We start from the raw sequence: 13867 nt of genomic DNA, 5'->3' as shown, positions 1-13867 counted from the left end.
CATGCAGAAAAATAAAAGAAAGCCACTGACGTTTAATAATTTTCTCGTGGGCTGCATACAAAACGATTTGGATCCGTTTTCTAGCTATGATCCTATGAGACAAGAATTTGGTAATTGAATTGGGTGTGGTTACCTTACTACGCTTGAACACTTTTACTGACCATGAAGATTGAAACCTTAGGACACTACCTGGTATCCATACTTATTAATATTCGCATCCTGAAGGTCGTTGTTCGTATCTCGAAATCCTTTGGGTCTTCCGGAGACTTATATCTATGTGTAATTCCCCATCCGGCATCCGGAATTGCTTATTACGAATCGATTTGTGGTAAGGACGTTGGTCGTCCGTGCCCGGAGCCTATATAAAACCCCCAGGTTTGTATTTTCCGAGTCAACTTCCAGCCAGAGAGTCAACAGCTAAAGCTGCTACGAAGAAGCGGTTACCCAATACCTAAAACCGGTTAGATACCAGAACCTACCTTGAGTCGTTGTCCTGCTGTCAGCTTCACAAGATGCTGTTCAAGATCGCTGCCGCTTGCCTTTTGGCTATTTTAATTCCTTCAATCCAAGGTAAAAATTGAATTTTTTGTCTCTGTTATGTCTCAAAATTTATAATAGCAGACTGGTTAAATAATCAGATATCTAAAATTGTAGACTGCTATTTGACAAAAATATCAGAATATTAAAGTTCATGGCTAGACTGTTGCAACATCGGTCAACGCATTCTATATAGTTTCCTCCAGGGCAAAATGCCCGTTTTTTTAGTTCCTCACGACCTTGTCTGACTTTCCTTGGCTCTTCTTAAAAACGAAATAAATATTTACTAGTTAGTTTATCCCGAGGACGAAGACATTGGAAATTCCCCAGTTTGTCCAGTACGCGTCTAAGTAATTGCGTCATCGTTCTTTCAGGTCAGGTAGCCTCTGTTGTTCCAGAGGATTGCCTTGGATGTTTATGTCAAGCAAGTACCGGCTGCAACATGACTATACCATGCACAACTGGTCACCAATATCTTTGCGGCCCTTTCCTCATTTCGTGGGCTTATTGGGCCGATGCAGGCAAATTTGTTCTAGCGAACGATGACCCTGAAAGAAAAGGAGGTAAATCATTTTGGTTTTCATATCTTAAAAATTGCGGCACCATTTAAGGTCATCTTTATTAAACCTTGAATAGCATTTGAGGCTTGCGTCCAAGATGCCGTTTGTGCTGGAGAGACGGTCCGTGGATACATGGCCAAGTTCGCACAGGTAATATTTTATTTCATTTTATTTTATTTTTTAATGATTTAACTCGCGTTCTTTTTGTGAAACAATTTCATCATTATTTTTGTTGTTGTTGCTTTTAGGATTGCAATGGAGATGGCGCTATTAATTGTGACGACTACGCTCACCTCCACATCTTGGGTGGATTTGGTTGTAACGCACCAATTACTCAGACGCCTTTCTATCAAGGCTACCTCGCGTGTAGAAACACTGTTCAATCTTTGGCGGGATAAACATCGATCGTTGCGACACAACTGTGGCTAGCCGGATGTACTTCTCGCGTAGTATTAATTAAAAGTTCGTGGGGATTCATTCCATAATTTAAATTTTAAACGACTCTTGAAACGATTTACAATTCAATATACGCTTGACGACGAAATAGCTTTTATGAGTTTATTGCGAAAAGTTTTTGCGTTTGGCCAAAAGCTTCTAAAGACGCTATCTGTTGTGCAAACTGATGTGTGCTGGAGAAAGTTACACAGAAACGCAGAGTTTCGTGTCACGTACAGGTGACAGAAAGGTTTTATCGTTTTAGATTGGCAATGAAGTTTAGAAACAGTAACCCAGCCAACACGTAGCGATTGCAATTTTATTATTATTTTTTTTTTTTGTTTTTTTGTTTTGTTTTCAGAAATTTGCATTGGATCTTTGATGCCAAATAGGTCATTGGGGTTTGTTTATATTGATATTCTACTTTTACCTCTTATTTGTCTTTAGACGTTGCTCAGCAAGTAAGTAATGGCAGAGTAAAATGCTGAACTTAACTTGAAGAATTGTTGTCAAGGTATGCACGTCTCGCCGTCTCAAGGCTTCTTGCGACATTTTTGTTTTTAAGTTTAAAGATGACCCGCAGGTATTTGTGAAATTCGCATGTATTTTATGAATTCTATACACAGGTATACCCGAGTTAATTAGAGAAAGTGCGTTTCTAATTTAAGTTTAGTACAAGTTGCACGTCTTTCTGGTTATTTAATAATCTTCTGATTTCTTAATTACAACGCAGATTGGTAAAAAAAAATAGATTAATTTTTACACTAATTTATTTCTGCTGAAATCTGGGTTATATATTCGTGCCAAAAAAAACTAGTCCAACTCACGATCTCGTCCTTTCTCATTTTCACCAGATACAGGAAAGCCCCGCGCGCATAATGGTTCAACCATGTGATAGGTTAAATTCACCTAAACTAACGTTGGGTAATTAATTTAAAAAATTGGCATCCATTTAGCTCATTGTGTAATGAATTTTTACTAGGATTGGTAAGTCTTTTAGCAAGAAATGAATTTTGATAACAAGAAACTCCATCGTACCTAATTGTTTTCCCCGTTCAATTCGCTTCTGCTTTAGGGTTTTTTTACCATTCTAAAATGTATCGGAAACCTTGGATCCAAGATATGCCGAATAATCTATTGCTTCTCTGCTTTTCTTTGTTTCGATCACCTTGGCGACAAAGTGTCAGCTTATAACCAGTTTGTTTTTTTTCCAGTTTTTTCTAAGATTCTAAGATCTTTTTAAAGATTTTCTAATTCTAAAAATACCAACAAATCCGCGTGTTGCCACCCAGAACTTTAGTTTGACAATTGAGGAACTAACTGAGGGGGAAAAAAAGAAAGCGACATCAACTTACAAGTGCGATCAGACAACCGAATAGTGTTGTGTGTACACCGGTAGCTTGAAAGGTAGTGGCCTGATCGTCGTTCGATCCAAGACGGTAGTTATTATTTTTTTTAAATATCGTAGCCCAGTCTTGAAGGGCATTTATGTACGTAGTTTCCTCCGGGTGATTTTATTAGATTTTTTCCACAATGATGGAAACTCAAGGTTTCACACAAGGTGCATGTCTCCTCGCAAACTGGTTTACGAAAAGTTTGCTCTTTCCTTATTATATGATGACCATTTTTAGCAAATTTATGCGTGCCATGATGTGCCACATAGCACATCGTTTGTTTTACCAACAATTTTATAAAGTTTTCAGAAATGAATGAATCAACGTACACTTAACCTATAGTTAGATGTACAGTAAATTGAGCGAGTGAGAGTGCGGTACCATTCGCTTCAGAGCTGAAGAAAAAAGTAACAAAATAAAAAAAAAACAGTACAAAAAATAAAGTAATAATTTCATAATTATTAACTTTCCCCTTAATCAACAATTTCTTTATTTGGCTCGAACACCAATTTCAGGTCACCCAAATTGAGTGGTCGCCATCCGACTGAGTATATAAGGATTTCCCGGGAGTTAGCGAAACCAGAAGCAGTCAATAGCTAGAAGAATTGAGTCGCTCCTATCCTTGGTGCTCCCAACTCCCAGAAGCTAGAAAAATGTTAAACAAGTTAGCTGTTGCTTGCATTTTTGCCGCTTTCGCTGTACTTATTTTCCCGCTTATTCAAGGTAAAAAAATGTTTTTTTTTTTTTTTTCGGTTTATGTATTTCTAATGTCAATAGTAAACTCACTAAACTAAAGTACTCTTCGCTCTTTGCGTATTAGGTAATAGAATTAATCATGTTTTTGATAAATTCTAAGTATTAATGTAAAACTTGTTTAGATATTCCAAGGTTATATTAATTTTCCTTGTAAAATTCAATCGATTTATCTAGTTCCGAAAAATATTATTTTCAGGACAAGAGGGTGAGCCTGCTGTTGTAATACCTGAAGACTGCATGAAATGTTTGTGTCGAGCGAGCTCATTTTGCAATTTGACTGCCCCGTGCACAACTGGATCCCAATACCTCTGCGGCCCTTTTCTCATTGGGGTTAATTACTGGGCAGATGCAGGGCAACCTACCCTCAAACCAGACGACGATCCTAACGCAACAGGAGGTAAGAAATGATGGGGGTAGATTTTTGGTTATACCAATTTGAAATACTTGTCTTTATAATCATGTTTCCTTATTGTATAGCCTTTGAGGCTTGCGCACAAGATAAAGCTTGCGCTGAACGAACTGTTCGTCTGTATATGAACGAATATGCTCAGGTAGTTATTCAATTCATACTGAAAATTATTTTTCTTTGATTAAAAAATATTTAAATGGTCGTATTAGGATTGCAATGAAGACGCCGTTACTGATTGTGAGGACTTTGCTCGCATCCATGTTTTGGGAAAATCCGACTCCTGCTTTGCTAAGATGGAAGGTTTACCGTTCTACACAGAGTTTCGCAAATGTCGGGATGGCCCTGTCGTAGTGTGATAGACTTTTACTATTATAGCAGTCCCAGTCCAAAATTTATTCCAGGCAGTGCATACCCATTTTATTTGCTACATTTACCTCATTTTGCGGAAATGAGCAACCGTATAGCATCACCTTTCCAAAAGGCGACTGCGATAACCTGAATGGTTACTTATAAACCCTGCGCTTATCCCTTTTGATGATTTGTTATTGTTTTTATATTGTACGAATAAAGCGGTTGGTCAAAATATGTTTCTTACAGTCAATGAAAAGAATTTTCTCATTGAGATTTCCAAAAGTCAGTTCAAGAAGAAGGAAGAACTTTGAAATGCGCCAATAAACTGATGAGGTTCTTCTCCGGTCCGGTTATTCTTCAATTTGTTTGTCCCTTTTCATGGGTCACGATGATAGAATAATCATTTCAAAGATAAAAACGGTTATCTTATCTGTTTATAAATCTAATGAATTATCTCAGATTATCTGAATTCTGATTGAATTTGCGGAATTAGAAATTAGATAAGAAAACCAATATTATAGAATATGGCAACGCCTTATTTCATTTATGAAAGTCAATAGTAAACAGAGGAGACTACAACAATCTAACAACAGTGAAATCCGGGAAATCTCTCCCGACTTTTTATTTTGTGAAGGTTGAAACAATAATTTTACTCTACTAGATTTTTTCTTTCAGGATGTCACTTCTAAAGTGCTTCCAATCAGTTAAATTTCATTTATGTGTTTTTAGCTTTTAAGAAATAGAGTAAATAGTTGTAAGAGTAAAAGTTAAGAGAAAATTTATTCACACTGTTAAATCTCCGTCCAAGTTTTCTTTGGATGATGGATTTTTTTAATCAGACTAAAAAAATTACGACGTCATCGGCAGTAGTTTCATAATTTTTGTATATTTTTCCCCTTCAGATTCTGATTGTATGGCGCCTACAGTGAGATGGTTGGGGGCTACATTAACTTAAATATCAAGCCCAATTCAACTGTGATAGGAGATGGCAGTAAAGAGAAACTTGTAGCAGTTGGCTACACTAGAAGCTATGTCAAGACATTCGTCTTCCACTGTCTAGCAATATTATGCATGGGCCTTCCATATGTTCTCACTTATTGGCACAACGTCTTTGGAATTCGTTGGCAGTACATTAGATGCCCAATAGATGAATCTCAAGTATTGGTGTTAGAGGTATGTTATGTGTTTTCATGCACTTTGTGTTTTAACTTTAGTTTTATAAAGAGGCATAATTTTTAATATTTTTCTTTCTACAGGATGTTCATGGACAAACATACATCGCGAAAGTGCACCAAGAAAATGTTGGTGATTATTTTCCCAATGAATATTCTCTTTTATCAAACGAGGATTCAGATAAAGAGGAGGATTCTGAAACAAGCAAATTGTTTGAAGAGGATGCTATGCCCTACTCCCGGTATTTTATCCATCAACATGTCAAGTTTCTGTGGAGCAAAAAGTACCAGGTAATATCTGATACTTTTGATTTTTTTATTTTTATTGATGGTTTTTTACTTTTTTTATACCAGCGATTTCAAATGCTAACCGGAATCGAACAAGGCATTCAACTTTGTGATTTCCATAAATTTGAAGGGCAATCTGTGCATGTTCAAGAAGCAAAGTATAAAATATTTGATTCCTCTGTCCAATAGGCTAGAAATAATTTTGATTGATTTCATTGATTGCAGGCTTCAGCTACACGGCTTCAATACAATGTCTGTGGACGTCAAATCCTACTGGCGTTTATTGATAGACGAAGTTCTCAATCCCTTCTACCTTTTCGAGATTTTTAGTTGCGTAGTTTGGACGGTCGATGATTACATCTATTACGCAGCATGCATTTTCGTGGTATCCATTATATCCGTTGGCGTTGCGCTTTACGAAATCCGCAGGGTAACATAATATTTGGTTGTTTAGATATCTAGTAATTAAGTACTATATTTCTTTTTTAAAAAATTATCCAGCAAAGTGAGACACTAAAGAATATGACAGCAGCTCACATTTCTTCCATGGTTACTGTTTGTCGCAGTGGAGAAGGTATTGCCTTACATTTACGTATTTTTGAAGTATCGCTGACATAAAGATTTCTATTTCAGTTTATGAAAATATTTATGCCATCCGATTGGTTCCGGGAGATGTCATCGTCATTCCTCCAACTGGATTCATGATGCCATGCGATGCCGTTCTTGTAGCTGGCACTTGTAATTAAATGTTTTAAACATATTATCATGTATAACTCTATTCAATGTTATTATTCCAATCTATTACAGGCATTGTCAATGAGAGCGTTTTAACAGGTCAGTTATTAAACTTATTTTCTTATTGTTATTTGGACAAATTCCTCTAAAATTGCTTTCTTTTCATTAGGTGAAAGTGCTCCCGAGACGAAAACACCCGTCCCGGATCTGGATGAGCCCTACTGTACCGACATTCACAAAAGGCACACTCTTTTCTGTGGAACACAAGTCCTTCAAACTCGATACTATGGCCAAGATAAAGTCTTGGCTGTCGTGATAAGGACAGGATTCACGACTGCAAAGGGTGAATTAGTCCGCTCCATTCTATATCCGAAGCCTATTGGCTTCAAATTCTACGTGGACTCGCTCAAATTTGTCTTGCTATTATTTGGAGTGGCTCTTTGTGGCATTACGTATTGCGTATACGTTTATATAACAAAAGGGGTAAGAAAGAGTATTTTCTTTAGTTATTTGAATTTGGTTTAATTTATCCTTGATTTCCCTAGGCCACTATATGGGAAATTATCATCAGGGCTTGTGATATGCTAACCATAGTCGTACCACCAGCCATGCCAGCTGCTATGACGGTTGGGACAGTGTATGCACAATCACGACTGCGCCATAATGGAATCTTTTGCATTTCACCACCCCGTATTAACGTATGCGGCAAACTGAAGCTTATGTGTTTTGATAAAGTAAGAAACCTCACAATCTAATATAAAAAGGATCGTTTATTGATGTTGTATTTTTTTTTTTCAAATTGATTTAAGACAGGAACGCTGACAGAAGGTGGTTTAGAGTTCTGTGGTGTAGCACCCCGGTCGAAAGATGAAAACGTTTTTGATGATCTTGTTCGCGATCCAGCCCTTCAACTCAAACAAGATGACCCGGTCTTAGTAACTTTAGCTGCATGTCACACACTTACCCGAATTGAAGGTTTTTATTTTTTATTTAAAAACCCTAAACTTGTTTCAAGAAAGTTTCTCTTGATTTTCTTAGGGCAATTGATTGGTGATCCCTTGGAGCTGGAAATGTTTAAATCAACCCAATGGATCCTTGAAGAACCAGGAGCAGACATTACTCGTTACGATGTAATGGCTCCCTTAGTTGTCAAACCCGTGACGCGAGATACTTTTCTTGGCGTACATGGTTTTGACTTTGCCGAAACAGGATTTGAGGTATACAGAATTTGAATAAATTTTAGTGATCGTCATGACTGAAATTATTGTTGTTTCAGATTCCGTATGCAGTAGGTATTGTGCGTCAGTTCCCGTTCAGCTCTAGCCTACAGAGGATGTCGGTAGTTGTCCGAACCTTAGGTAGCGCCAACATGGAACTGCTATGCAAAGGCTCACCCGAAATGATTCGTACACTCTGCTTAAGTACATCCGTACCTGATAACTTTGCCAAAGTTTTGAGATCGTACACAATGCGTGGCTTCCGTGTCCTTGCGCTGGCTCATCGTGTTCTCGACCGCCGTTTGACTTGGCATCAAATGCATCGCATGAAACGGGAACACATGGAGTGCAATCTGAAATTCCTTGGCCTTCTAGTTATGCATAATACTCTTAAGCCAGAAACAACTCCCGTTATTCGACAATTACGGAACGCTAACATTCGCTGCGTTATGGTTACTGGTAAAAATCAGTTAGTTGTTAAATTGTATACATTTTATTGACGATTTGATTTTTAAAACCAGGTGACAACTTGTTAACAGCAATCAACGTAGGCAGAGACTGCGATATGCTTCCTGTGGGAGAGAAAGTCATTCTTGTCACAGCTAGTTCACCGAAAGGCACCGCCTCTGCTTCCATCACATATTCATTGGCAGAAATGTACGAAACGGAAATTGAAGAAAGTGGAGTGATGTCTTCATCTGAGTCGGACGCCATGTTCACCGATTCATGGCCAGACTCAGTTTTCCAGCCCTTGGAAAACATTGCGCGAATGTGGCGCAGGCAAGCTCTTATTTCAGACGCGGAAAGAGGATTAGATAGTAAACATCTAACTCCTCGATTACACCTGGCTCTGGGAGGCAAAACCCTTGACGTAATTCGTAAACATTTCCCTCAATTACTGCAAAGAATTCTTGTGCGAGCAACAATTTTAGCTCGGATGACGCCTGATCAGAAAACAAAGGTAATTTTTCACATGACTGTTTCTGTTTTCGCGAATCTTGTAACTATATTCCGGTTCTTATTGTTCTTGTACGACAGGTGGTTGAAGAGTTTCAGGAACTTGGCTACGCCGTTGGATTTTGTGGTGACGGAGCTAATGATTGTGGTGCTCTCAAAGCGGCTCACGTAGGCATCTCATTATCGGATGCTGAGGCATCCGTTGCCGCCCCCTTCACTGCAAGAGCAGGAAACATTTCCTGCGTTCCAACTATCATCCGTGAAGGTCGTTGCGCATTAGTGACTAGTTTTGGGGTCTTCAAGTACATGGCCCTCTACAGCTTGATTCAGTTCATCTCGGTGCTGATTCTTTACTCTCTACGCACAACTTTGGGCGACTACATGTTTTTGTACCATGATTTGTTCATAACGACAACAGTGGCCGTACTGATGGGACACACAGAGCCCTATCCGCATCTAGTGGTTCACCGGCCTAGAGGATCTCTACTTACCAGCTCCAATATGCTATCCCTCGTCATGCAAATAGCTTTGACAGCGGCAATTCAACTAGGCGCACTGTTGCTCTTAATGCTGCAGCCATGGTACACTCCTGTGCGTCCAGAGGGCGATGAAGTTATTATTCCCTGTTGGGAAGTAACCGTCATTTTCTCGATCAGTTCATTTCAGTACCTTATTCTTGCGTTAGCATTTTCCTACGGGCCTCCCTATAGACAGCCCTTTTATACCAACAAACTCTTTTTGTTCGCCATGATGGTCCTGACAGCCTTCTCTCTAGTCCTTACGTTGCTTCCGATTGGCCCGCTGGCTGACTTTTTCCAAGTGATAGGGATCAACGTAAATCCTTTTCACTGGTACTCAGGAGATGAGAAGGAGCTTCCTGTTGGATCCACAAGAACTGATGACGACGACAACATGTACCTATTCCGCAGTTGCCTAATACTTCTAGTAATATTGCACACATCCGTGGCGCTTTTTATTGAAAATTTGGTTGCAGAAAATGAGTCCAGTCAGCGCCCTACAAACGATCCTCGAAATTCTGAACCAAAGAACAAGTACAAAAAAGTGGAGTTGGAGTTATCTCTGGAAAAAGACTGGCCCCCGTTAGGTCAAGCCAGCACTAGTGAAATATTGTCACTTTAAACATTAGAGTATACCACCATGAAATTCAGTGTTGGTTAAGTCTCAAGTCCATCATTTTTAGTTGTGTTCTTCATCCTTTGCGTTAAAAAGGCATGCGATTAACGTTTAACACTATTTTTCTATCATTCTAGCTAATTGTGCTTATCGAATAAGCAAATTATATGAGGTACTGACGGTGCGCGACATGATTTTTTGCCTTATGCCTTTTTAGCTGTTTTTGTAGGCCTATCGATTTATTTGTAATTTCTATGTCGTGATTGGGGAGCACCCATTCCATAGTGCATCTCACCTGTTTATTAGTCAATAAAAATATTTTTTTTGGGATTCTGGTATTATCTTGATATTATCTTTCTAAACTGGTTTTTGTTTAAACAACAACTTGTTTACATTCCTTCAGGTTTTTATCTTGTTGACTTCCACGACCAAATTGAGAGGCCATGCCCTACTTAATTCAGACACGCACACACCATTTTCATTTCCTTGAAACTTAATTTATTTTGGTTCTTTTGAATGGTTCTTTTGAAAAAATCTACATTTAATTTGATGAATTTAGTTTATAGTTTAACAAAGTTTTCTGAATTTTTCTTCGATCCTGTCTAATACAGTGCCATCGTGTTGGTCCGTGTCCCGTCTCCCGTGTCATTCTCCTTCTGCCGGATCCGGATCAATCGGCCGCGAAGAGTAATACTGAAAATCCATACTTGGCAACAGTGGACGAGCAGACGAGGTTTTTATTTCTGTCTGCAAGCTGCAACCTGCAAGGATCTGCGCGCCTGCGCCTGAGCACACAGTCACACACATTAGTTATTACGCAAGTCCTTGACCCATAGGCCAATTATTATACTTTCCGTGAAACGTTACGTACTATTCAGGGAACCATTCCAAGGCCGGATTATTTTCATTTACAGACGTTCTCAAACAATTCAATCTTTCGTCAACCTTGATACAAGGCGCATCGTGTCTCTGGCCATTTTTTCTCAGGTATATTATCCCATGCTGTTACTAACGGAATTTAAAGTAATTTTCCTAGATCATGTACTAGTCCGTAACTAAAAGTCACGTTTTGTTTATGTAACATAATACGGATTGCACCATGTCTCAATCTCTTTGCAATCTGTTTACAACTAATAAGATAGAAACTTTTGAACACTGTTAAGCTTTTATTGCCTGGGAGGATGAAGGAGTTGATTGCAAAGTAATTGACAAGAAATCTGTCGTTGAAACTTTCTTTTGTGTTTTTGTGAAAGGCGCCCTAGAAATGTTTATTAAAAATGTTTATGAATCAGTTGAACTTTTGAATTTCTTGTTCGTTTATAACAGTGGCATGATAAGTATCCTTTTCCATGATTAGTCAATGTAAGCAGGAAGAAATTAATACTTGTGAAGATGTTATTTCATTTTACCTATTAGTTGAGGAATAGGTTATCGTTGAGGCTTGCAAAGTTCCATGATCTTGTATTTAATAATTTATCGTCTTAATAGATTGTAAACAATCTTAAGATAAATAAAGCTGGATATTTATATATGAGAGCTGTCTGTTAAACATGAGTTTGTGTCTTCCTAACTAAGAAAGTGGAATGTATTGAACTAAACTGTTTTTTTTATTTTCTCATTTATCTAGGATGTTGGGTCTGTAACATTTTCGATTTTACTCATTGTAAATGCAACAAGTTAACATGGATAAGACAAACTCTAGCTTTGGCATGTCCAATGCTAGCTCAAGAGTTTCCATTTTTTTATCGAACATGAGGTATGAGCATCTTATAGCAGGAATATCTGGTGGAGTTGCATCCACATTGATTCTTCATCCTCTGGACTTGATCAAAATCAGATTTGCAGGTATTAAATCTACATTCACTCTAGTTTTGAGTTGTTTTTATTAAAAAATAATAATTTATATGATTTCTTATTTCAGTTAGTGACGGTCAGCTGAGTATACGACCTCAGTATTCTGGATTATATGACGCAATATGTAGTATAACTCGTTCAGAGGGGGTCCGTGGTTTATACAGAGGTGTTGCACCCAATGTCTGTGGAGCTGGATGCGCTTGGGGATCCTACTTCTTTTTGTAAGTGGCTTCAAAATAGATCACTTCTGAGTATTTATGGGTATATATTTTTTTTTACAGTTACAATGCCATCAAAGTAGAAATGCAAAATGGAGATCCCACTGTAGCATTAAGCCCTACAAAACACATGTTAGCGGCTGCTGAAGCAGGTGTAGCGACTCAAATATTGACAAATCCTATATGGGTCGTGAAAACTCGTCTCTGTCTACAATACGGACCCGAAACAGTCAAACTCTCTGAAGAAAAAAGATACAAGTAAGGTTTTATCTATATTTTACGATATTTGTGTTTGAAATGTTCATTTTATCATTGTTTTTTAGGGGAATGGTCGATGCTCTAGTCAAGATGTACCGCTATGAAGGTATTCGCGGTTTGTACAAAGGATTCGTACCTGGAATCTTCGGTGTTTCGCATGGTGCCCTCCAATTCATGGCTTACGAAGAGATGAAGAATAGTTACAATAATTACCGAAATTTACCAATTGACACAAAATTGGTAAGTTATGACCAATAGATGATAGGAAGAATTGAATTTTAATATAAAAAATGTGTTATCACCTGTATCTAGGCCACAAGTGAATATTTGTCGTTTGCTGCCCTGTCAAAATTGTTTGCCGCAACGGCTACTTACCCATACCAAGTAGTGCGAGCAAGATTACAGGACCAATACCGCGACTACAAGGGCGTCATGGATGTGATATCGCAGACGTGGAGGTACGAAGGTGTCCGCGGCTTTTACAAAGGCCTGTCGCCCTACATGGTCCACGTCACGCCCAATATTTGCCTGGTCTTCCTTATTTATGAAATGTGCACCGGAGAACGGTGATCTGTATATAGTTAGGATTTAAAGAAATTGCGCAGAATCGAGTACAACCGAATCCCCCCTTTTGTTTATGTACGGCTCGTTATGCCGGGCTAATCTTAGTTGGAAATTCCTGTACATATTAAGATCAATAACGAATCTCGCATTGCCCTCTTTGTGCCTTTGTCTTGTCATTTTCGCGGGGAGACGTCATCTTGTGTCTATAATTGAGGTAGTGTGGCTTTACAACAGTGGTGTGGAGTGACCTACAGCTTTTTCTTTTATAATTTCAGGCATGAGGGTGTGAGAGGCTTTTACAAGGGATTGCTCCCTAACTTACTGAGGGTCACTCCGGCCACGGCTTTGACATTCGTCGTCTACGAGAATGTATCCCACGCGTTGAAATCCCTATCCAGTGGTCCGAGGAATCATCCAACCGACAACAAGGATCAAACCCCAGCTAAACAAAATGCAAGCTCATCCACATCCTTAACGCCCAAAACTTAACACAAATTCCAGTCGTATGTTTCCTTCCCTGTTAGAGTGAAGTCGAATACATTTGTTGTTGTTTTCTTTAATGACAAGATGAAGATTTCGAACCGGTAAGTTTTCATCTCGTCTTCAAAGTGAGTTAACTTCAAAGTCATCAGTATTTTGTGTTTTTCAAGTTAATGACTTTCATTCATCCATTTGCAGACGGAGTTTTAAGGGGTGATGCAGGTGAAAGAAGGGAGAATGAGGCGAAAACGTGACTCAGGTGACTCCATGAAACGTGCATAGTATTGCGTAAGAATCGTTGGCTGTGCCCTGCACGGTCTTTAGTGGTTTGAAACCTTTCCGAAGAATGACTTTCCCCAATTTTTCTTTGTGTGATAAGGAAAGGGGGAAAGCGCATTATTCTTTTCTATTGTTAATTCTTTATGCGCCATAATTGATTTTTTATAGATTTTTTTTCCGGGTCATCCTGAAGAAACCGAACTTTTACTCCGTTTAAAGCGTTGGACTAGGGAAAGGATTGTGAGGCTAGACACACGCGCCGGTACTAT

At 38.6% G+C, this 13867-nt stretch overlaps 4 protein-coding genes across 6 annotated transcripts; all 4 read left to right on the top strand.

The window, feature by feature from the left end:
• Positions 1-311: 311 nt before the first annotated feature.
• Positions 312-1641, top strand: LOC124196087 (lysozyme-like). The gene is made up of 4 exons (XM_046590898.1): positions 312-570; positions 912-1100; positions 1174-1247; positions 1346-1641. The coding sequence occupies exons 1-4, from the start codon at positions 513-515 to the stop codon at positions 1493-1495; spliced, it is 471 nt and encodes a 156-aa protein (XP_046446854.1). The 5' UTR covers positions 312-512; the 3' UTR covers positions 1496-1641.
• A 1043-nt stretch (positions 1642-2684) lies between these two features.
• Positions 2685-4674, top strand: LOC124196086 (lysozyme-like). Of its 2 annotated transcripts, XM_046590896.1 has the most exons (5): positions 2685-2971; positions 3442-3649; positions 3879-4079; positions 4160-4233; positions 4301-4674. In XM_046590896.1, exons 2-5 carry the CDS (start codon positions 3580-3582, stop codon positions 4445-4447), a joined length of 492 nt encoding a protein of 163 aa, XP_046446852.1. In that variant the 5' UTR covers positions 2685-2971; positions 3442-3579; the 3' UTR covers positions 4448-4674. The 2 variants fall into 2 exon arrangements, with proteins under 2 accessions (XP_046446852.1, XP_046446853.1); XM_046590897.1 differs by lacking the exon at positions 2685-2971 and having other exon boundaries at positions 3006-3649.
• A 295-nt stretch (positions 4675-4969) lies between these two features.
• On the top strand, positions 4970-10275 carry LOC124196082 (polyamine-transporting ATPase 13A2-like). The gene is made up of 15 exons (XM_046590888.1): positions 4970-5076; positions 5345-5615; positions 5699-5905; positions 5969-6060; positions 6128-6332; positions 6404-6476; positions 6536-6640; positions 6710-6736; positions 6807-7120; positions 7183-7371; positions 7447-7612; positions 7676-7854; positions 7914-8313; positions 8376-8815; positions 8893-10275. The coding sequence occupies exons 2-15, from the start codon at positions 5373-5375 to the stop codon at positions 9949-9951; spliced, it is 3699 nt and encodes a 1232-aa protein (XP_046446844.1). The 5' UTR covers positions 4970-5076; positions 5345-5372; the 3' UTR covers positions 9952-10275.
• Positions 10276-10676: 401 nt separating this feature from the next.
• Positions 10677-13399, top strand: LOC124196084 (mitochondrial folate transporter/carrier-like). Of its 2 annotated transcripts, none has more exons than XM_046590893.1 (7): positions 10677-10932; positions 11573-11790; positions 11867-12020; positions 12081-12275; positions 12341-12515; positions 12588-12733; positions 13115-13399. In XM_046590893.1, exons 2-7 carry the CDS (start codon positions 11613-11615, stop codon positions 13326-13328), a joined length of 1062 nt encoding a protein of 353 aa, XP_046446849.1. In that variant the 5' UTR covers positions 10677-10932; positions 11573-11612; the 3' UTR covers positions 13329-13399. The 2 variants fall into 2 exon arrangements, with proteins under 2 accessions (XP_046446849.1, XP_046446848.1); XM_046590892.1 differs by lacking the exon at positions 10677-10932 and adding an exon at positions 11063-11146.
• The last annotated feature ends 468 nt before the right edge of the window (positions 13400-13867 follow it).

This window comes from Daphnia pulex, chromosome 6 (assembly GCF_021134715.1).
Source record: "Daphnia pulex isolate KAP4 chromosome 6, ASM2113471v1".
Taxonomy (NCBI): Eukaryota; Metazoa; Arthropoda; class Branchiopoda; order Diplostraca; family Daphniidae; genus Daphnia; species Daphnia pulex.
This window is presented reverse-complemented; position numbering and strand designations above follow the sequence as displayed.